The sequence below is a fragment of the Gopherus evgoodei genome, chromosome 3 (genome assembly GCF_007399415.2).
Source record: "Gopherus evgoodei ecotype Sinaloan lineage chromosome 3, rGopEvg1_v1.p, whole genome shotgun sequence".
NCBI lineage: Eukaryota > Metazoa > Chordata > Testudines > Testudinidae > Gopherus > Gopherus evgoodei.
This window is the reverse complement of record NC_044324.1, coordinates 70541670-70564979: the sequence shown is the minus strand read 5'-3', so window position 1 is coordinate 70564979 and position 23310 is coordinate 70541670. Positions and strand designations below refer to the sequence as shown.

General features: G+C 46.1%; 1 protein-coding gene across 1 annotated transcript in view; it reads right to left on the bottom strand.

Annotated features, from left to right (window-relative positions):
- Positions 1-213: 213 nt before the first annotated feature.
- Positions 214-23310, bottom strand: part of MEI4 (meiotic double-stranded break formation protein 4) — a 133842-nt gene continuing 110745 nt past the window's right edge. The window contains exon 5 of the mRNA XM_030558323.1: positions 214-465. Coding sequence (XP_030414183.1) covers positions 214-465 — 252 coding nt within the window. The remainder of the gene's footprint in view (positions 466-23310) is intronic.

The window sequence follows — 23310 nt, the reverse complement described above, 5'->3', positions numbered from 1 at the left end:
TTCCATAATAAAAGCTAACATTTACCCACAGTCACTACACAGTGGCATTCAAGATATCACTCTTTTCTATATGAAGAATGAAGAAAAAAAACCACATTATCTTAGATACTGTTGTTTAGTATAATCATTGAAAGTCTTTCAATAGTGACCATTTTCATGCTCCGGTTTTCCACAGCTATAATGAATATACTGCTAAAACGAAGCCTAGCTGTTTTAAACAATTTGCATTTGAGAGGAGTTCAAAAGAGCACCCAGTCTCCACATATAAACAGAAAACAATGGGAATTCATCAGCAAGATGGAGAATAATTTGATCAAGGTTCTGCAGAAATTTGTTTTTTTCTTCTCCATCATAGTCCGAGCTTGAAATGTTACCTTCTCCTGTCCCCTTCTGAAGAAGCTGTTCCAAAATCATGCAGAGAGAAAAAATATTCTCATAGTGGGTAACATTATACTTGGCCTCGATCTAGAAATAAAAAGAGGTGTATAAGCATAAACTGAAAATGCTTTTGCAGTCCATCAATACTCTAGAGAATGTTCTTAAAATTCCTAGCAATGTTTATTTTGATATAATTGAGGATAACTGTACAATTAGTTAGATTTCCCCACAAAAAATAACCTTTTCATTATACATGCCACCCTCCAAGCAATTAAATATATTTTAAAATCCACAGCTTACCAGCTTCCATAGTAAACGGTTTAAGAAAGCTTATTTTTTCCACTTAGCCATAGAAAGACCATGACATACTATAATGATACATGGATGTGCCGATCAAAATCAATGCAGTAGTACCTTCAGATCAGCTTTTAAAAACAAATACATTATAAACTGAATAAATCTTTGCTTAAGCCCTCAGATACCAAATAGCATAGTATCAGAGGGGTAGCCGTGTTAGTTTGGATCTGTGAAAGCAGCAAAGAGTCCTGTGGCACCTTTCAGACTAACAGACGTATTGGAGCATGAGCTTTCGTGGGTGAATACCCACTTCGTCAGATGCATGTAGTGGCATGTATTCACCCACGAAAGCTCATGCTCCAATACGTCTGTTAGTCTATAAGGTGCCATAGGACTCTTTGCTGCTGAAATAGCATAGTGTTATACTTTTACATGAGAAATTAGGTAATTTAGCACCAAGGAATTAGACAACATAATGCACAATTATATTTTCCATGGAAAAAGCCAGATTTGAAGGCTACCAAATCTCTCTCAGGCAACAAGATTGAGCACGGAAAGACAACACCAGTTCTTATGATGGATGATTTCTTGCTGTCCATTGAGACATTAACACTCATGCTCCTGGATCTCTAGCTGGCACCTGATACCATTGATTACCAAACTATTCAGAATCTAGCTTAGGAGCAAAAATAGCCTTAAATGGGATGGTTCCTCTCAGACTGAACCCTAAAATTTGTTATACCAACAGTCCATCCACCTCCAAAAGCCTCTGACTTTCTCTCACTTATTATTCAACATCTATATACACACTCTGCATGTAGTAAGCAGTGGTAGTGACATCTTTAATTAAAATAGCTTAACAAAAGAAAGACTAAAGGGTGACATTATTACAGGCTACAAGTACCTATATGGGGAACAAATATTTAATAATGGGCTCTTCAGTTTAGGAGAGAAAAGTATAACAATCTTTTGGCTGGAAGCTGAAGGTAGAAATATTCAGTTTGGAAATAAGGCATTAATTTTTAACAGGAAGTGTAATTAACCATTAGAAAAATTTACCAAGGGTTGTGGTGGATTCTCCATCACTGACACTTTTTAAATTAAGATTTCATATTTTTCTAAGAGATATGTTCTAGGAATTATTTTTGGGGCAGTTCTATGGCTGGTGTTATAAAGGAGATCATACTGGATGATCTCTATAATCCTTCCTGGCCTTGGAATCTATGAAGCTCAACACCTGCTTCTTCAGACCCGGCAAGATTAAAAAGCCAAGGACATAAAGGGGAAAGTAAGAGGATTGAAACATCACAGAATATGAAACTATACGAGATAAATCCAAAGCACCAAGGATAGGTGGGTATATGGAGTTACAGTCAAGGTTTGTGCTGGAACCTTAAGTTCAAATTCCCACAGTTTCTTGCATTTAGTTTCTCCTTCTCGCCCCACTCTAATATAACATTATATTAGTGTTATAAGAGGATAATACATTCTCAACCATAACTCCCACTTATCGTCCTGGAACAACTGTTGCATAGTCAGGACTATATCTTGAATATATTGTTCACTGTTTTGCTTCTGGTACCAAAGCTCTCCCAGGGACATCTGCAGACTAGGTGAGAAAAACCTTTCCATCCTCCATTTGCAGATACCTTGGAAACTCCACAAGTGTGAACTCGTGGAGTTTTCCTACTGTGGATCTGGGATATCCCAGTCATTGATTTAGTGATGGAAATGGGGACACAGATGTAATTGGTTGTATAATTACAAACGTGGTCATACACCCCCCCCAAGACAAATGAAAAGAAATGTTACAGAATAATGAATTAAGAAAATGAATTTATGGTTAAGGTACTGGAGGTCTGGGTTCAACTCCAGTTCTTCCAAATATTTTGTGTGTGACCTGAACCAAGTTACTTAGGATGGAATTTTCAAAAACATCTAAGTGAGTAAGGGGCACCAGTACCATTGTTTTCAATTGGATTGGTACTCCAAAAATCATTTTGACTTTTGGAAAATCCTACCCTTAATGTCTCAATGTCACAGTTCCCCATTGGTAAAATGGAGAGAATACTTCCCATAGTCAGAGGGGTGTTCTGAGGATAAATTCATTGATGTATGTGAGGTACTCAGATACTATGATGATGGAACCCATGTAACCACCTAGAGAGAATACTGCAGTAGAGGGGTTCACAGATGTAACAAAATGGAGTGTGATTCAAATCTATTTTAAAGGAGTTTTTGTTTTTGTATTTCTTTTTTTAGCATGACCTAGGTCAGGGATTGGCAACCTTTGGCATGCAGCCCATCAGGGAAATCTGCTGGCGGGCCAGGACGGTTTGTTTACCTGCAGCGTCTGCAGGTTCGGCCAATCGCAGCTCCCTCTGGCCACAGTTCGCCATTCCAGGCCAACGGGGGCTGCAGGAAGTGGCACAGGCTGAGGGATGTGCTGGACGCTGCTTCCTAAAGCCCCCATTGGCCTGGAACGGTGAACTGCGGCCAGTGGGAGCTGCGATTGTACGAACCTGCGGACGCTGCAGGTAAACAAACTGTCCCAGCCTGCCAGCAGATTTCCCTGATGGGCCGTGCGCCAAAGGTTGCCGATCCCTGACCTAGGTTGTATGCAAAACAACAAATATATAGAGACAAGTCTCTTCAAGACACAATTTCCTTGAATATTATACAAGATTTTTGTATAAAAGAGAATGACAATATAGACATGAAGTGCTGTATATAAAATCTTGTGACCGATAACCATAAAATGGTGTCTTTCTTGAGGGACCACTTTCATAGTAAGGTTTTCTCTGAATATTATTCACAACTCTTTTCCTCTGCTGTGGAAAAGAGAACAGGTACCTGCTATTCATATTCATCACAGGTGGTCTGATAGTTTCCGTTCATGTTTTAATCCTGGTGGTGTTTCCAAAAACATCCTTAACAAAATATTGTAAAAATATGTTTATTTGTAAATGCACTAAAAGTCTAGAGGAGAAAACACTGATATTGTTGAGATATTTGTACAATTTTCATGAGTGACTAATGACTTTAGATAGCTCTATTTTTGCACATCCAACTTAAAGGGACCCAATTATCAGAAAATGTTGGGCATACATGTTCTTTGAAAACCAAACACCTTCTAGGTGTACCAACTTGGGCACTCAAAAATGAAGTCACTCCAAATTAAGTTTCACTTTTGAAAACTCAGCCCATAATATACATATTATGGTAATGTTTTAGCAACTGCATTTTGTATTACATTACAAAACATATTACAATTTTAAAGTGCTATATTGGAAATATCAATTTTATTGTACAATTACATTTTTGTTATTGTATCATGTTGGCAAACATATTAACCTGAGGCCATCACTAATTAAATACAAATGAATAATTATGTAGATTTATAGGCAGTTTATCATAAAATTGAATTCTGTTTCTGAGGATTATGAATCCAATCCTGCTCCTACTCTGCAGTGAGTTGCAAGACTGGCATCGACAAGTAGTGAAGGATCACAACCTAAAAGAGTGACAGAAAACTTTTGTGGTTTCTCATAAAAGAGTTAATTGCCAACCTGGAGATTTGGCCCACTCAAGGAGAGAGGTAAACTGGGTAGTCACCCCCTATTGCACTCTATATACCCTCAGGAGAAACAGTCCAATTTTGTTTAGTAAACTATCACTGTTAATGGCACATAATCAGAAACTGCCCAAACCTAACCAATTAAAACATCTAACAACTATAAAATGAGGATTCTTAACAGATTTGTAGAGTCTAAGGCCAGAAGGAATGATTGTGATCATCTAGACTGGCCTCCTCCACAATACAAGCCATTGAGCTTCTGCAAAACAATTCTTATTTAGTTTAATTAATAAAGCAAAGGTTTTGATTGTTTATTTTTATGCAGTTGCTTAATCCAAACCGGTAGATGTCTCTATTATGGGAAATCAAAATTACAAGACAGAAACATTGTCATTTTATAAGAGAGAGGAAATCACCAGGAATTCTCCAGTTGTTAAATGAAAATTCCTAATTCTTTGCCATTACTAAATAGTGAGGGAAGTCATCTTTGTTGAATGAGGTCATATACCACGGTGGTGATTTGTTACAAGCATGACAACTGTATATGATATACAATTATACCTCTACCCCTATATAACGCCACCCGATATAACACAAATTTGGATATAAGTGTTAAAGCAGCGCTCCGGGGGGGGGGGGGAGCGGAAGGAGCTGCGCACTTCAGCGGATCAAATCAAGTTTAATATAATGTGGTTTCACCTATAAGTTTTTGGCTCCCGAGGACAGCATTATATCGAGGTAGAGGTGTATCTCTATATGCAAATTGCAGTTTTGAATTCATTGAAGGCCTTCTTAGGATCATTTATTTAAAATCCTCAGGGCATTGGGTTTATTAAAGTAAAATTTTAATTCCTTCTTATGACCAGCATGTGGAGTCGTCTTTCCATTTGGTATTAGGCTGTCAGGAACAAAAAGGAACAATAAGAGAAAATGAAAAGGCAGTGTTCTGCTTAGTAGCAAAACCTATTCTTTTTTCAGTACTATCTTGTCCTGAAAAGACCATAATTATGACAGTTAGATGAATAAAGTTCCTAGCTAGCTGATTCTTCTAGGTAAAATAATAGCTTGTAGGAAATCAACTTTATACATGAGAAAGTATAGAAATATGTTTGGTAAAGGTTGAAAAAATGGTTTGGATCTCTGGGTATCTGCATGTTCATATGCATACAAGCAGATCTTAACCTCTAGTTTCTGACTGTTTAGGCTATAGCACCAAAAATGTCAGCACCAAATTTCATTATGGCACAGATCATACAGCAATAAAATAGTGTGAAATAATACTTCAATGACAACTGTTGGTCACTAATCACTTTTGAAAAACCAGGCACGTGCGTAAATGTGGATTTAGGATCTTACAACTTTAGCTTCCAATTTTATGAAAATTGTGACCTAAAAGAGGACAAGTTTTTTCCATGTTCTTTGTGACAAACTCCTACTGATAGCAGTACGAGCTCTCTTGTAATTAAACAGTGGTTTATGGCCCTAACCTTGCTTGCTGCTCCCATCCAGGAACCATAATTAAAAATGTAATTTGGCCCCTTCCAGAAAATAAACCTCTTATTGTAATCACCCTCTTCCAATTTAAATCTCACCTCATTGACTGGCTTTTTCAAAAATTGATGAATTGGACAAACATTCCCTCATGGCTCCCCAAGCAAAATGGGAGAGGGAGAAGTTACTACCATGGCGCGACTGAACATTGTGGTCTTCTTGGTATGGCAGCTGATAGGAACTTTTGTAACGCCAAGACCACAGATAGGAATCAATGATCGCCATAAAACATACAAAGAATACTATCGAGAATTCAGAAACAGCAAAAAAAGAACATTTAAAATGCTACAAGACACTTTGAAATAAATATAGTGTAACAAAAAGTGTTAAATACAACTTTAAACACTCTTTTTAAATACTACAAGAGCAAGAGATCACTGAAGGAGGAAATTAGAATGTTACCTAATATAAAATTAAGTCATAGAGCACGGCAAAATACCTAAAATATTAAATTAGAATTTCACTGATATAGTTATAACTCCATCCAATAGCCAAAATCCTGACATCCAGTATAAATGAATCTAGCACCTGCATTCAATGGTCAAACTTGAATCTTCACTCTATCACTCCAAGTGCAGAAGTGGGGACCCACAAGGATTTAAAAAAATTAATACTTGCCACTCCAGGCTTGTATTATACTCCCAAGGTTACAGTTTTTCTTTGACCTTGGCTTGGTAAATGCTGCTACCACCCAAATGCGGGAAACAAACAAACAAACAAAACAAACCCACCACACACACACACCCTTTGACCCAGAAAGGAGCAGTTGGGAATTCCTCCCTGTGGCGTACCCTCAAGCCCTTTCACACACAAACCCCAGGGAAAAGCTGAGAAAACAAAGGAAATTAGCTGTAGCTATCAGCTAATCAAATAACATGCACAAACCTCTCAGGACACCAAAAATCCAATCCTGTTCTTTAAACTGTATTAAAACAAAAAGAAAAAAAACACATCTGGAATGTAGGCTTTTTGCTAGATTTTAAAAGAAACAATTACAAAAATTAAGCACCCAAAACAGCTTTCTTGCGGGGTTCAGCTTACAGGTTACAAGCAACAAAAGCATCTTGGGTTAGCACAGAGGAAATCCACAAGCCTTAAAAAAAAAGAAATAAACCGGATCACCTCTAGCTAAACATTCTGATCTACTTACACATTTGGAGTTTAGATAAGTAATTCTAGGCATGATCTGATGATTTATGATCATACCTGGCTTAAAGTTGCTTATAGCCTGGGTGCTGTCCCTCCAGCCCAGAGAACAACAGACAAAGGGAAAGTTTCTTTCCCCATTTTAAAAAGTTCTAGCCTTCCCATTGGCTCTTTGATCAGGTGCCCACTTTTTAAGCCCTTTTCAGGTAAAGCAAGTAAAGAACAGCTACCATGAGGGACTTTATAGCTAACTGGCTGACAGGATGTCCATAAAAGGAACCTACCTCCCCTCTTCATTTATCACAAATGTGGATTGGAGTAAAGAGCGAGTACCATGTCCCTAGTAGCAGCAAACTGTGATTCAGACAAGTAATCATGGTTTGAGAGCAGCCTCTGGGTTTCTGGAGCACAGACGAGTACTGTTCAGTGCTTGGTCTCTGAATCTGAAGTGACTCATGACCCCATTCTTAATGCAACCAGCTGCATCGTATGGCAGGATGCTGATGAGTAGCAGGGCAAGGAGGCAGCAGAGACCTCTAACAATGCCCCAGAGGAAGCCCAAGAGATCCGGAGGAAAAGGAGCATGTGATTCTGCACCTTTACCTGGAGGAGAGGAATGCCGTGTTTCATCCTGTCCCTGTAGATCAGCCTGTGCTCAGCCCCCAGCCCCCATGCAGAAGACATCCCCATTTATTGCCCCCCCCCCAATATTCCATGGGTGTTCCTCCCTTCTCAGAGAAAGGGTGAGGGGAAGAATGAGGCGGTATCTCTACAGAAAGCAATGCTTGCCATTTGGGGGGGAACTGACCTGTTTTTTTGGTTCATTTGATCTTGTTACAAACTGTTCTAGCTCTGTTTTTCATGCACATATGTAAACAAAAGTTACTGTTCATTTCCCTTGTATGTGCACCTTGTTTTCTGACTCTGATCAATGGGATACTTCCCCAGAGGTTTGGGTTGAGCTAGTAGGATTCACAGAACATGACTGTGTAACTGCATTAAAAATCTGGTGCCATGGAAATGCTCCTGAGCACCTGGCATCATGGATCTTTCCCGCGTGTCCAAAGTTCATGTTCATGAACTGACCACTCAGGTCCACTATGCCCTAGAGAACTAGTGGATAGTAGTACACATATTCAAAGGCCCCTTTTGGTAGGTAAAGTATAGGAATGTGTGTTCCACTGATGCCCCCCCCCACAGTTTGGAAACCCCATCCTCTGAAATCCTGCTATAATTTCAGATGTGGGTAATATCAACCACCAGTGGGTAGAATATAGTATTGATATCTCAGCAACTGGTACAACAGACACTCTGACAGCTGACTTCCCAACCACAAACTGGTTGGCAACTGACCGGTAGCTGTCAGGTGTTGCCAGCTTTCAAAGGGCAATAGCCATCTGCTTGTGCACTGCTATAGGTTTCCCAAATCAAATGATTTGGCACTGCAAAGTTGATGCAAGCTCCTCATGCAACAAAATGAAAGTCTGCTTCCTCAATCTCAAGCCATTGGTCACCATCTCAGGTTTTTAAGACAACGTAGTCCCACCACAGCATGCTGGTTCTCCAGGACAAGAACTGGTGATCCATGGGTGTGCTGTTGCAATCCCGGCATTCAAAGCATCTGTTCCATGGACCTGAGTGGATTTTCATTCCCTCTCTAGGTCAGCTATCTTTACCATCTGATAGCTTTCTGGACTGATTCCATCTGGTATCTGATACTGCACTGAATGAACATTAATCTTGGGAGCAGTAGCAGAACCACATCTTCATGGACTTGCTCCATGTCTCTAATACAGTTTGGCAGAAGGGAGAGATGAGCAGGAGCTGCTGTCATCAAATGTGTGAAGGCGGCATACAGTTCCATCAACATGCAGCAAGGCAGTTCCTAGAATGTCTCCTGTGATGCACAGGACTCTGGGATACTCTTCCTGAAATTTTAGCACTAATACCACATATCAAAAAAGGGTAATATGGATGCAGGCATATGCCGGTGCACAGCGTACACCATGCCCAGTAGAACTTATTTAGACACTGAGCACGTGTTCTAGAAGTACATATACAAGTAATTGTGTACACTCACACATGTAGATGTTTGGAGAGCTCTGTGGTACGTTCCCCATGATACCTGCCATTAGATACAATAGAGTGCATACCAAAGACATATAAACAAATAAATACATGAAAATGTTCTGAAAAAGCATCTTTAAAGGCCCATAGATGAGAGTCTGTTCTACTGAGGATCACTTAGCAGTACTCTAGAGGCAGGGAAATCTCAGTCAGACTCCTGTGCATTCTCTGTGATGCACATTAACAGGAAAACTGTATTCACATAATGACTACATAGGCTATGGACAGGGTCAGTTCAACCGCACAGGTAACTCTTAAATAGGGAAATTGAGACATTAAAAGGTAACAATCAATACCTTTTTCCTACAAGAAATTTGCATGGAACAATTCTATTGGAAGTAATGATTCAGTAGTATAACAGAGCCTGCATGTGTGTCAAATGTTCTCCTGGATAAATTACTTGGCACAGGAAATTCATAGGAAGCACCGCACTGGATCAGTCTAGTATCCTGAACAGTGCCCAGTGCCAGATGCTTCAGACAGAAGATGTAAAAAACCTGCAGTATGCAGATATGGAATAATCTGTCCCCAGCAATGAGTCTCACCCTAACCCCTATTTATTAGCAATTGGTTTAAACCCTAAAGCGTAAGGTTTAATATCCTTTCCGAAATGGGATTAACTATTAACAACTCTGAATATTCATCATACCCATAGACGTATCCAAGCCCTTTTTAAAATCTTGCTACATTCTTGGTCTCAATAACATCCTGTGACGAGACTCCAACAGCCAAACTACATGTTGTATGAAAAAGTATTACCTTTAAAATTTTGATTTTGCCACTCTAACTTCACTGAATATCCCCATGTCTTGTGTAATGAGACAGAATGAATAGAAGCTCTTAATCTACCTTCTTTTTTTCCCCACTGCTGCTGCTGCAGCATATGGAGCTGAGGTCTTCGCTGAACTGTACACAATGTTGCTCAGGTCCCTTTAATGAGCCCCATGGTTAATTTAGAAACATGTAAGATCCCTCACAAGATTATTTTTTCTCTACAATGTGTATTTCTTTGAATTTATCAAAAGTGAACTAAATTGGCTATAAATTGCCCTTTTTCTGTGATTGGTTAAATCCCTCTGAAGTTCCTCACAACGCTTCTTGGTCTTCACTATCCTTGATAACTTTGTATCATCTGCAAACTTTGCCACCTCACTGCTCACCTCCTTTTCTAGGTCCTTAATAAATATATTAAATAGTGGATGCCATCTTGCTGTTAACTTTTCACCACGATAAAAATTGACTTCTTAATTCTTTGTTTCCTGGTTTCCAACCATTCCCGACCATACTTTGTCTCAACCTCTGACTGCTTTGCTTCCTCTGAACTGAAACTAATCTACTTTTACTTAAACAAAATTCAAATGTATTAAGGTATGGAAATACACAGTTAAGACACTAAGCTACCTTATCTCTGTCCTGTAGTGATACCATAAGAGGAAAAAGATGAAAGCCCCCCCCGCCATCTCAGCTTCATCTAACCTGAGACTACACACACTAAAATGTCTTAGTCATAATTGTAAGGTTACTGTACCATCATTGAAAGGTGTGAGAAGATGGCCAATGTAGTATGGCGGGTCCTGCACTTTTCTTGGTGGGGGGCTAAGATGCCACCCCTTGTCCCTGCTCTTCGGGCACCAAGGGCCCCACTAGTGGCCTGTGAAGGTGGTAAAGGAGGGAAGCAGGGAAGGGGTCTGGGTTTGCTCCTCACTCTGAGCTCCAGCCCCTCTCAGTCCCTGCAGGTTCTTTGTACTTTTGGTCCTTAAACACTGGGGGAGGGAATCTCCCTTACTCTGATTTTCTGCTCTTCAAAATCTCACAGCACACCTCCAAGCTCCAGTCCTTTCTCCTTCCTCCTTCTCCTCTGACTGCCTGAAGCAGGGGGTTTTATTAGGTTGCTAACAGGGCCTTATCATAACCTTAGTCCCAGATTTGGACCTTAGCGTCCAAAATATGGGGGTTAGCATGAAAACCTCCAAGCTTAGTTACCAGCTTGGACCTGGTACTTGCTGCCACCACCCAAAAAATTAGACTGTTTTGGGGCACTCTGGTCCCCCTGAAAAACCTTCCCTGGGGACCCCAAGACCCAAATCCCTTGAGTCTCACAACAAAGGGAAATAATCCTTTTTCCCTTCCCCCCTCCAGATGCTCCTGGAGAGATACACAGACACAAGCTCTGTGAATCCAAACAGAGTAACTTGCCCTCTCCGTTTCCAATCCTGGAAACAAAAAGTACTTTCCTATTTCCCCAGAGGGAATGCAAAATCAGGCTAGCCAATACAACCCACACACAGCTCTCCCCCCTGATTTCTTCCTCCCACCAATTCCCTGGTGAGTACAGACTCAATTTCCCTGAAGTAAAGAAAAACTCCAACAGGTCTTAAAAGAAAGCTTTATATAAAAAAAGAAAGAAAAATACATACAAATGTTCTCTCTGTATTAAGATAATACAACACAGGGTCAATTGCTTAAAAGAATATTGAATAAACAGCCTTATTCAAAAAGAATACAAATTAAAGCACTCCAGCACTTATATTCATGCAAATACCAAAGAAAAGAAACCATATAACTTACTATCTGATCTCTTTGTCCTTACACTTAGAAACAGAAGATTAGAAAACAGAACTACTTCTCCAAAGCTCAGAGACAGCAGGCAGACTGACAAAAGACTCAGACACACAATTCCCTCCACCCAAAGTTGAAAAAATCCGGTTTCCTGATTGGTTCTCTGGTCAGGTGTTTCAGGTGAAAGAGACATTAACCCTTAGCTATCTGTTTATGACACGCCCCCCAAATTGCAGACAGTGGGGAAGCTCACTGGCGGCAATTTCCTTCTAGAATTTGAAAATAACCAGGTTAATACAACACATGCACCTTTACATATACTACTAAGTATATAACTAACAGACTTTTACATTTTAAGAACACTTTTTAAGTACTGGATTCTGGGAAACTCTCACGGGAGAGTGCATCAGCAACTTTGTTAGAAGCTCCTGTGATGTGTTGAATTTTAAAATCAAAATCTTGGAGAGCTAAACTCCAACGAAGAAGTTTCTTGTTGTTCCCCTTGGCAGTATGAAGCCACTTTAGTGCAGCATGGTCAGTTTGTAGTTGGAACCGCCGTCCCCAAACATATGGGCGTAGCTTTTCCAGGGCGTACACAATGGCATAGCATTCCTTTTCACTGACTGACCAATGACTTTCCCTCTCAGACAGTTTCTTGCTGAGAAACACGACAGGATGGAAGTTGTGATCTGTTGCTTCCTGCATGAGCACTGCTCCTATACCACGCTCAGATGCATCCGTGGTTACTAGGAATGGCTTGTCAAAGTCCGGGGCCCTGAGCACAGGGTCAGACATGAGTGTTGCCTTAAGCTGGGTAAAGGCCTTTTGACACTCATCAGTCCACTTAACGGCATTTGGCTGGGTCTTTTTGGTCAGGTCGGTCAATGGGGCAGCGATTTGGCTGTAGTGTGGTACAAATCGCCTGTAGTATCCGGCCAAGCCTAAGAAGGATTGGACTTTCTTTTTGGACCGTGGGACAGGCCACTTTTGGATAGCATCCACCTTGGCCTGTAGGGGGTTTATGGTTCCTCGACCCACCTGGTGCCCCAGGTAAGTCACTCTGTTTTGGCCTATTTGACACTTTTTGGCCTTAACAGTTAGTCCTGCCTGCCTGATGCGCTCAAAGACCTTTTCCAGGTGGAGTAGGTGTTCGGGCCAGGAGTCGGAAAAAATGGCCACATCATCGAGGTAGGCAACTGCAAATTCTCCCAGTCCAGCTAGTAGACCATCTACCAGCCTCTGGAAGGTGGCGGGTGCATTTCGAAGGCCGAAAGGAAGGACATTGAATTCATACACCCCCGCATGGGTGACGAATGCTGACCTCTCCTTGGCAGGTTCATCTAGCGGTACTTGCCAGTACCCCTTGGTTAAGTCTATCGTAGAGATGAACTGGGCACGTCCCAACTTCTCCAATAGCTCATCAGTGCGTGGCATTGGATAGTTGTCCGGACGAGTTACCGCATTTAGCTTACGGTAGTTCACGCAAAAGCGTATTTCCCCATCTGGTTTGGGTACCAGAACCACTGGAGATGCCCATGCACTGGTAGATGAGCGGATTATACCCATCTGTAGCATGTTCTGGATGTCCCGTTCTATAGCAGCTTGGGCATGAGGAGACACCCGGTAGGGTGGGGTTCTGATTGGGTGAGCATTACCTGTATCAATGGAGTGGTATGCCCGTTCAGTCCGTCCTGGGGTGGCTGAGAACAATGGGGCGAAGCTAGTGCACAGCTCCTTGATTTGTTGCCGCTGCAGACGTTCCAAGGTGGTTGAGAGGTTCACCTCTTCCACGCCACCGTCTTTTTTCCCGTCGTAGTAGACACCGTCAGGCCACTCAGCATCATCTCCCTGGACTGTAAACTGACAAACCTGTAAATCTCTGGAATAGAAAGGCTTGAGAGAATTAACATGGTACACTTTAGGCTTTAGTGAGGAATTGGGAAATGCTATGAGGTAATTTACATTTCCCAGGCGCTCTTGGACCGTGAATGGCCCTTCCCATGATGCTTCCATCTTATGGGCCTGTTGCGCCTTCAAGACCATAACCTGGTCTCCTACCTTGAAGGAACGTTCCCTGGCATGTCTGTCATACCAGGCCTTTTGCTCTTGTTGAGCATCCTTTAGGTTCTCTCTAGCAAGGGCTAAAGAGTGTTGGAGGGTGTTTTGTAGGTTGCTTACAAAGTCCAGAATGTTAGTTCCTGGAGAAGGCGTAAACCCCTCCCATTGCTGCTTCACCAACTGTAATGGCCCCTTAACCTCGTGACCATACACAAGTTCAAATGGTGAAAACCCTAAACTGGGATGTGGTACAGCCCTGTAGGCAAACAGCAACTGCTGCAACACTAGGTCCCAATTATTGGAGAATTCGTTGATGAATTTTCGTATAATGGCCCCCAAAGTTCCATTGAACCTTTCCACCAGGCCATTGGTTTGATGGTGGTATGGGGTGGCAACCAAGTGATTCACCCCATGAGTTTCCCACAGTTTTTCCATGGTCCCTGCCAGGAAATTAGACCCTGAATCTGTAAGGATGTCAGAGGGCCAACCTACCCTGGCAAAGATGTCTGTTAGGGCCAGGCACACAGTGTTAGCTCTGGTGTTGCCTAGAGCTACTGCTTCTGGCCATCGGGTAGCAAAGTCCACTAAAGTCAGTACGTACTGCTTTCCTCTGGGCGTCTTTTTTGGAAAAGGGCCCAGAATATCCACAGCTACTCGCTGAAATGGGACCTCAATTATGGGGAGTGGCTGGAGAGGGGCCTTGACCTGGTCTTGAGGCCTTCCCACTCTTTGGCATACCTCACAAGACCGGACATACTTGGCAACGTCCTTGCCCATCCCCTCCCAGTGGAAGGCCTTCCCCAACCGGTCCTTGGTTCTGTTCACCCCAGCATGGCCACTGGGATGATCATGGGCTAAGCTTAAGAGCTTCCCCCGGTACTTAGTTGGAACCACCAACTGTTTTTGCGGCTGCCATTCTTCCCGGTGTCCACCAGAAAGAATTTCCTTGTATAAAAGTCCTTGGTCTATAACAAACCGGGATCGATTAGAAGAGCTGAGAGGCGGTGGGGCGCTCCGTGCCGCCGCCCAAGCTTTCTGAAGGCTGTCATCTGCTTCCTGCTCAGCCTGGAACTGTTCCCTTGAGGCTGGGGTCACCAGTTCTTCCTCAGACTGTGGACTTGGGCTTGGTCCCTCTGGAAGCGATGTAGGTGATGGGGTTGTTTCCGTTGCTGGTGAACCGCTCTCCGCTGGTGCACCTGAGGGTATTTCAGGCTCTGGCTGAGCCTTTTGGGTATGGCTGTCTTTTGCTTCTGCCAGTTCTGGCTCGCTGGCGCCCTCTGGCGTTGAGTTTGAAGATGTGGTTGCACTTGCTGGTTGCTGTTCCAGTTCCGGGCCTGGGACTGGAGATGCTGTGGCTGTTTTAGTGGTAGGCATGGAATCCGGGTCCACTACCTCTGTCTGGGTCTCTGGTAACACAGACGGGGCCTCTGTGGACGGCTCAGGAACAGGAATGGGTCTGGAAGCTTGCCTGGTTTGGCTACGGGTAACCATTTCCACTCTCTTGGCCCGCCTCACCTGGTTGGCCAAGTCTTCCCCCAGTAGCATGGGGATAGGATAATTGTCATATACGGCAAAAGTCCACATTCCTGACCAGCCTTTGTACTGGACAGGCAGTTGAGCAGTAGGCAAGTCTACAGCTTGTGACATGAAGGGGTAAATTGTAACTTTGGCCTTTGGGTTGATGAATTTGGGGTCAACGAAGGATTGGTGGATAGCTGACACTTGTGCCCCCGTGTCTCTCCACGCCGTAACCTTCTTTCCGCCCACTCTCAAATTTTCCCTTCGCTCCAAGGGTATTTGAGAGGCATCCGGGCCTGGGGATCTTTGGGGTGATGGTGGTGTAATGAATTGCACTCGCATGGTGTTCTTGGGACAGTTGGCCTTGATATGTCCCAGTTCATTACACTTAAAGCATCTTCCATCTGATGGGTCACTGGGCCGAGGTGAGTTACTGGAGACTGGTGAGGTGGAAGAGTAGGGTATCTGTGGCTTTACTTGGGTGGTATGTGGGGTCTTTGGCTGTCCTCGGTTGTAGGGTTTATGGTCTGTGTGCCCCCTGGGGTAATCGTTCCCCTTGACAATAGCTTTCTTGCTTTCCGCCAGTTCCATCCATTTGGCTCCAATGTCCCCCGCCTCAGCGATATCTTTGGGATTTCTATTTTGTATGTACCGTGTGATGTCTTCAGGAACACCATCCAAGAACTGCAGGTGCTCCAATGAATGTGTAGCAACCCTCCCTACTCTACAGGGAATCATGCCTTAATTAGCCTAGGGCTTATATACTTCCCCTCTACTACTCTCCCACTGCTCCCCAGCCCTCATATCACAAAGGTTATCCTGTGTAATTCTTGGTATGGGTAATTACAACATCCCTGTAAATGTTTTTCATTATATATATATATATATATATGTAGATTGGACCCTACCTTTGTTGTTATAGGTTGGGCATAACTGCCACCTTTCATTCAGGGTAACTATAAAGCAGTGGCTGAAACTAAAGCAGCAGCCCCCAAAACATAGGCATATGGAAAAGCTTGAGCAGAGGCTGACCAGGTGGCCTAAGAGGTTTCAAATACAGGGGCTCATGCTTTGATTGTTGGAACCTTTTGTCTGGGTGCATGTGACAGAAGGGAGACAGAATTAGCCAGACAGTCGAGCAGACAGTAACAGAAGTGTTAGTAATGTGGCCCCAAGGGAAAGCTTTTGGGGTATAGGGAGCTGGTGGGAAAGGCACATTGGGAAGAGCAAGCAAGTGAACTGTATCCTGCTGTTTGACTCTTATTGTGTTCAGGGAAACAGGACTTTATGTATAATCTTTGTAAATAAACAAGACTGTGTCAAAGAAAATACCTGGCTCTATCATCAGTTTATCCTCCTAGTGGGAACAATCCATAGAGTTTTGCATAATTAGTCACTTGGGTCAAAAGGGGAAACATTATACACACACATACAGAATGCACATGTAATATACATACATACACACAGACGTGTAGATGTGTTATTCATGTGCAACAGTGCAGATTCATGCAATAGATTGATCATGCATCTTTGGCCATCTCAGTCCATTGATTCGTTTCCCTGGGACGCATTCCAATACTCTGACTCACTGAGCAACTTCAAGCAAAGAATCTTTTGAAATGTGTATGTTTATCTGTTAGATGAATATTTCTTTTTCCTCAAAAAATATTCCAGCAGATACCAGAATGTGGGAGACTGAGTCCTAGGATAGCTCTTTCCATACATTAAAATATTATGGCTACAAAAAGTGTTATCTTGGGCTCCTATAGAGCTAGAAACTTGACCTTTATAACACTAAAAAAGGGAAATTCACAGTAATTTATGGCACCGATTTCTAATCCAGTAAGGATCTGAGATGAAAATGGAAAGACTATGTACACAATGCTATTTTAGGTTATTTTCACGGGTTTTATGGCCTTTCATAGTCATGTTCACAGACTCCTGAAGTGTAACTTATTTCAGCTGCAGGAGAACAGAAATCCATGCAGAACCACAGCGGCACAGAAAGGAATTCTGATAGTCTGGAACAAGAATTGTGTGAGACAAAGCTTGCCAATATCACCATTTACTTTCAGGGAACATCTAGCAACTGTATACCAAATGTTCCTTATGTTATTGCAGTACTTTGTGTGAGTAGGTCTGCTTTTATCTGTCTCTCTTTGTTGTCATCTCTTGGAAGCTGCCTCATTTTCCTATTGTTGCCCCTTTAATGATGACAGCAGAATTTGGGACCTTGTAGATAAGTTTCCCATTTGGAGCCAAAATCGGTGACATTGAGTCAGGAATTTTCTTAGTGTAATTTGTTTATTTACAAAATGTTCACATGTCCTGTTTCTGTGAATAAGGATGATAACAAATGGCACAAAGGAGACTCCCTCTTGCAGAAACTTCAGATAAGCCATCTCTGTCCTGTCCCAGAAGCAGCTATCTGGAACCTGTGTCTCTGCTTACCCCATACCTCTTTTTCTCTCTAAATCCTTCCACTTTGCACCTGGGAAACCTCAACAGCAAGGCTGCTCATTAAGACCATGTATCCTGGAAAGTTGTACTTGGGCATTGCCTACTTTTTGTGCACTGCTTTGCATACAAAAGAACCTCAGAAAGGTCCAGGTGTGTGGAAAAAAAATTGCTTTAACCCACACAATTATTGACTCACTGAGTGCAGTTACTGTCTAGAATATTTAACTGTTTATTTTCGCATAACACTATTTTCCTCTAAAGGCAGTATGAGGAAGAGGAAAGATATGATCAGCCAGGGAATGCAAACACTATTTTTTTCAGAAGGTGCAGGTAAAATAGCAGTCTTAGCTAGGAGGGAAGCAGGAAGGATTTATATACAATCTACAGCTAATTAATTTACCTTGTTTTCAAATGATGGAACAACACAACTTGCTGTTCTAGATAGATCCTTTGTAAGGTGGGAGAAGAGAGCTGCCTCTGATGCGGATGAATCATAGGTGCTGGAAAAGACGGTTACTCACCTTTGTAACTGTTGTTCTTCGAGATGTGTTGCTCACAGCCATTCCAGTTAGGTGTGCGCGCCGCACATGCACGTTCGTCGGAAACTTTTTACCCTAGCAACTCCAGTGGGCCGGCAGGTCGCCCCCTAGAGTGGCGCCGCCATGGCACCTGATATATACCCCTGCCGGCCCACCTGCTCCTCAGTTCCTTCTTGCTGGCTACTCCGACAGTGGGGAAGGAGGGCGGGTGTGGAATGGATGTGAGCAACACATCTCGAAGAACAACAGTTACAAAGGTGAGTAACCGTCTTTTCTTCTTCGAGTGATTGCTCACATCCATTCCAGTTAGGTGAATCCCAAGCCATACCTAGGCGGTGGGGTCGGAGTGAGAAGTAGCGGCATGGAGCACTGCAGATCCGAAGGCCGCGTCCTCTCTGGACTGCTGGACCAGGGCGTAGTGGGAAGCAAAGGTGTGGACCGATGACCAGGTCGCTGCCCGACAGATTTCCTGGATGGGCACACGGGCGAGGAAAGCCAGTGACGACGCCTGCGCCTTGGTAGAGTGCGCAGTCACACGGCCCGTAGGAACGTGAGCCAAGTCATAGCAGGTCCTGATACAGGATGTTACCCACGAGGATAACCTCTGCGAGGAAATGGGAAGCCCCTTAATGCGAGTGGAGTTGTTGCTCCCTGCGTGAAGAATGAGGTTTCGGGAAAAAAACTGGGAGGAAGATCTCCTGGTTGACGTGGAAGGCTGAGACCACCTTGGGGAGAAAGGCAGGGTGCGGTCTCAGCTGCACCTTATCTTTATGGAAGACTGTATACGGGGGATCTACCGTGAGAGCCCGGAGTTCCGACACCCGTCTAGCTGAGGTAATAGCTACTAAAAAGGCAGTCTTCCAAGAAAGATAGAGCAGGGAGCAAGTAGCTAACGGCTCAAAGGGGGGCCCCATGAGCCGAGACAACACCAGGTTAAGATCCCAGGTGGGGGCAGGGGGTCGGACGTTAGGGTATAGACGTTCCAGCCCCTTAAGGAATCTAGTCACCGTCGGGTGAGAGAAAACGGAGCGGCCATCCCCACCCGGGTGAAAGGTGGAGATAGCCGCCAGGTGGACCCGCAGGGATGATATCGCCAGGCCCTGTTGCTGAAGGGACCAAATATAGTCCAAAATATTGGCCACCGAAACTTCCATTGGGAGAAGACCCTTCTCCACGCACCAACAGGAGAAACGCTTCCACTTGGCCGAGTACGTCGCTCTAGTGGAAGGCTTCCTGCTGCCCAAGAGTACCTCACGTACCGGGGTGGAGCAGCGCAACTCAGAACTGGTCAGCCATGCAGGAGCCACGCTGCTAGGTGCAGCGACTGGAGGTCCAGGTGACAGAGAGTTCTGTGGTCCTGGGTGATCAGGTCCGGGTGAAGGGGCAGGGGAACTGGGTCGGCTATGGCCAGGTCCAACAACATGGGGTACCAATGTTGCCTGGGCCACGCCGGGGCTACCATGATCACACGGGCCCTGTCCCTGCGCACCTTCAGAAGGACCCTGTGGACCAGCGGGAACGGGGGGGACGCGTAGAACAAGTGGGTCGTCCACGGAATAAGGAAGGCGTCCGCTATAGACCCGGGTTCCCGGCCCTGAGAGGAGCAGAATGCCTGGCATTTCCTGTTCCTCCTGGACGCGAAGAGGTCCACGCGGGGACAACCCCACCTCTGGAAAATCGAGAGGGCGACGTCCGGGCGGAGGGACCATTCGTGCGCGAGGAAGGATCTGCTCAGGCGGTCCGCCAGCGTGTTCCGTACTCCGGGGAGGAAGGAAGCCGTGAGGTGAATGGAGTGGGCTATACAAAAGTCCCAGAGTCGCATCGCCTCGTGACATAGGGGAAAGGATCTGGTGCCACCCTGCTTGTTGATATAGTACACGGTCGTCGTGTTGTAGGTAAATACCGCGACACAACGACCCCGAAGCTGGTGACAGAACGTTTGACAAGCAAGGCGGACCGCTCTCAACTCCCGCATGTTGATGTGTAGCTCCACCTCCTGTGGAGACCACAGGCCCTGTGTCCTCAGGGTTCCCAGGTGGGCCCCCCAGCCGAGATCTGAGGCATCCGTCGTTAGGGACACCGAGGGCTGGGGTGGGTGGAATGGGAGCCCCGCACACACGACGGACTGGTCTAGCCACCAACTGAGAGAATCCAACACCCCCTGGGGGATTGTGATCAGCATGTCTAGTGACTGCCTTGCCGGCCGGTAATCTGCAATGAGCCAAGACTGGAGGAGCCTCATGCGGAGCCGTGCATACCCGGTCACATACGTGCAGGCTGCCTTATGGCCTAACAGGGTTAAACATGTCTGTATCGATGTCAGGGGGACTGCCAGCAAGCGCTGAACGATCGCCGACAATGACTGGAACTGCGGCAACGGCAGAAGGGCCCTGGCCACGGTGGAGTCCAGGACGGCCCCAATGAACTCCACCCTCTGCGAGGGGAGCAGGGTGGACTTGTCCACGTTGATCATGAGGCCCAAGGTAGCAAACAGGCCGGTGATCCTGCGGACGTGGCTGCGGACCTGCAGCTCCGACGTGCCCCCAATTAACCAATTGTCGAGGTAAGGGAACACGTGAATGCCGAAGATGTGCCACAACGACAGCCATGCATTTTGTGAATACCCTCGGAGCCGTAGAAAGGCCAAACGGGAGGACCGCAAATTGGTAGTGATGGCGGTCGACCACGAACCGAAGGAAACGTCTGTGGTGTGGCCATATGGCAATATGAAAATAAGCGTCCTGCATGTCGAGGGCGGCATACCAGTCTCCAGGATCCAGGGATGGGATAATGGTCCCCAGGGATACCATGTGGAACTTCAACTTCACTAGATATTTGTTGAGCTCTCGCAGGTCGAGGATAGGCCTGAGGCCTCCCTTGGCCTTGGGGATCAGAAAGTAGCGGGAATAAAACCCCTCGCCCTTCTCGTTCTCCGGAACCGCCTCTATAGCTCCTTTGTTGAGGAGCGTCTGTACCTCCTGGCGGAGGAATTGCTCGTGAGAGGGGTCCCTGAAGAGGGACGAAGGTGGGGGGCGGGAGGGAGGAAATGATACAAACTGCAGACGGTATCCCGTCTGCACCGTGCGTAAGACCCAGCGGTCGGATGTTATCCGGGACCACGCCTGGAGGAAAAACGAAAGGCGGTTGGAAAACGGGGGGGAAGCATCCATGGGGGATACTGGTATTACGCCCTCGGGCGCACCTTCAAAACGAAGGTTTCGGTCCAGGTGGGGCTTTAGAGGAGCTTTGGTTTTGCCCCCCTTGATTGCCCGACGGCCTGTGCCTGCCATTTCTGCCGCGGCGCCTATTAAGGTCCTGCCGCTGGCGGAACTGGGGGTACGGCCGACACTGCTGCTGTTGCTGCAGCCGGAAGGGTCTGCGTTGCGTCCCAGGCGTGTGCATACCAAGGGAGCGCATAATGACCCGATTGTCCTTAAGACTTTTCAGTCTGGGGTCTGTCTTCTCCGAGAACAGGCCCTGGCCTTCGAACGGGAGGTCCTGGATGGTGTATTGGAGCTCCGGTGGAAGGCCAGAAACCTGAAGCCAGGAGATGCGGCGCATCGTCACCCCCGAGGCGAGGGTATGGGCAGCCGAGTCTGCAGCGTCCAAGGAGGCCTGCAACGAGGTTCGTGCAACCTTCTTGCCCTCGTCAAGAATCGCCGCAAATTCTTGACGCGCCTCTTGTGGCAGTAGCTCTTTGAACTTATCCGCTGCCACCCAAGAGTTAAATGCGTAGCGGCTAAGAAGGGCTTGCTGATTGGAAACCCTGAGCTGAAGGGCCCCAGCTGAATAAACCTTGCAGCCGAGGAGGTCCATACGCCTGGCCTCCTTGGATTTGGGGGCAGGGGCTTCCTGTCCATGACGCTCCCTCTCATTCACCGACTGTACCACCAGGGAGCATGGTGTCGGGTGAATATGGAGGTACTCATAGCCCTTGGAGGGGGCCATGTACTTCCTTTCGACGCTCCGTGCAGTAGGGGGGATGGAGGCCGGCGATTGCCAGATCGTATTGGCGTTGGCCAGGATCGTCCGAATGAAGGGCAGGGCGACCCTGGTGGGAGCATCGGAGGAGAGGATGCTGACGACAGGGTCCTCGATCTCAGAGACCTCCTCAGCTTGCAGGCTCAGATTCTGTGCTACGTGCCTGAGGAGGTCCTGATGTGCCCTGAGATCTAGCGGAGGAGGGCTATTAGAGGAAGTGCCAGCCACCGCCTCATCGGGAGAAGACGATGAGGAGACACCCGGCAAGAGAGTGTCCAGCAGGGGGTCCGCCTCAGCCCTTGCCTCTGGCTCAGGTGGGAAATCAGGGTCCTGGGGGAGAGGAGGAGGGAGGGGGGCGAGACAACGACGCCTCCGGCGCCCTGTGCTCTGCCGTTGCAGGCCTAGGAGGAAGCTGTTGGGGGCCCTGGGCTTGATGGTACGCCCAGGGTGTCCAGAACCCCCACTGCTGCGGACCCTGGTCCTGTTGCGGAGGGTCTTGAAAAAGGGCCGCTTGTCTGTCAGTGCCCAGCGCGTATACACTGTCCGCCTGCGATGACACCGACGGCTGTCTGGAAGGCCATGGAGGGGCCGACCGCGGCTGGTAAGAGTCTCCGCGTCCTGGCGCCGAAGATGTCATACCGGTGCCGGGATCGGGACCGGGGTCTGTCTTGGACTCGGTGCCGGGATCGGGACAGGTACCGGCCGCTGACTCGGTGCCGGGATCGGGACCGGGACCTGCCACTGACATGGTGTCGGGAGGTCGACCGGTGCGCTGATCGGCGGTGGGACTGGCTCCTAGAGTCCCGGTGCTGGTAATGGTGGCTGGAACCAGACCGTGACCGTCTGGAGGCCGATCGGTGCCGCGAGTATGACCGGTACCGCCGAGGGGAGCGGTGCTGGGATTGCGAGCGGCGGCGGGATCTTGAGCGACCATGGTGTCGGGACCTCGACAGCGAGCGTGAGTCCCGAGACGGCGCTGTCATCATAGGTTTGCCCCTGGACGCTACCCGCACCGGAGGTACCGGGGGTGGAGGCTGAGTTGACTCAGTCAGGGCAATGAGGTCCCGTGCCGAGGCGAAGGTCTCTGGCGTTGATGGGACCAACAGCTCAACCCCAGAT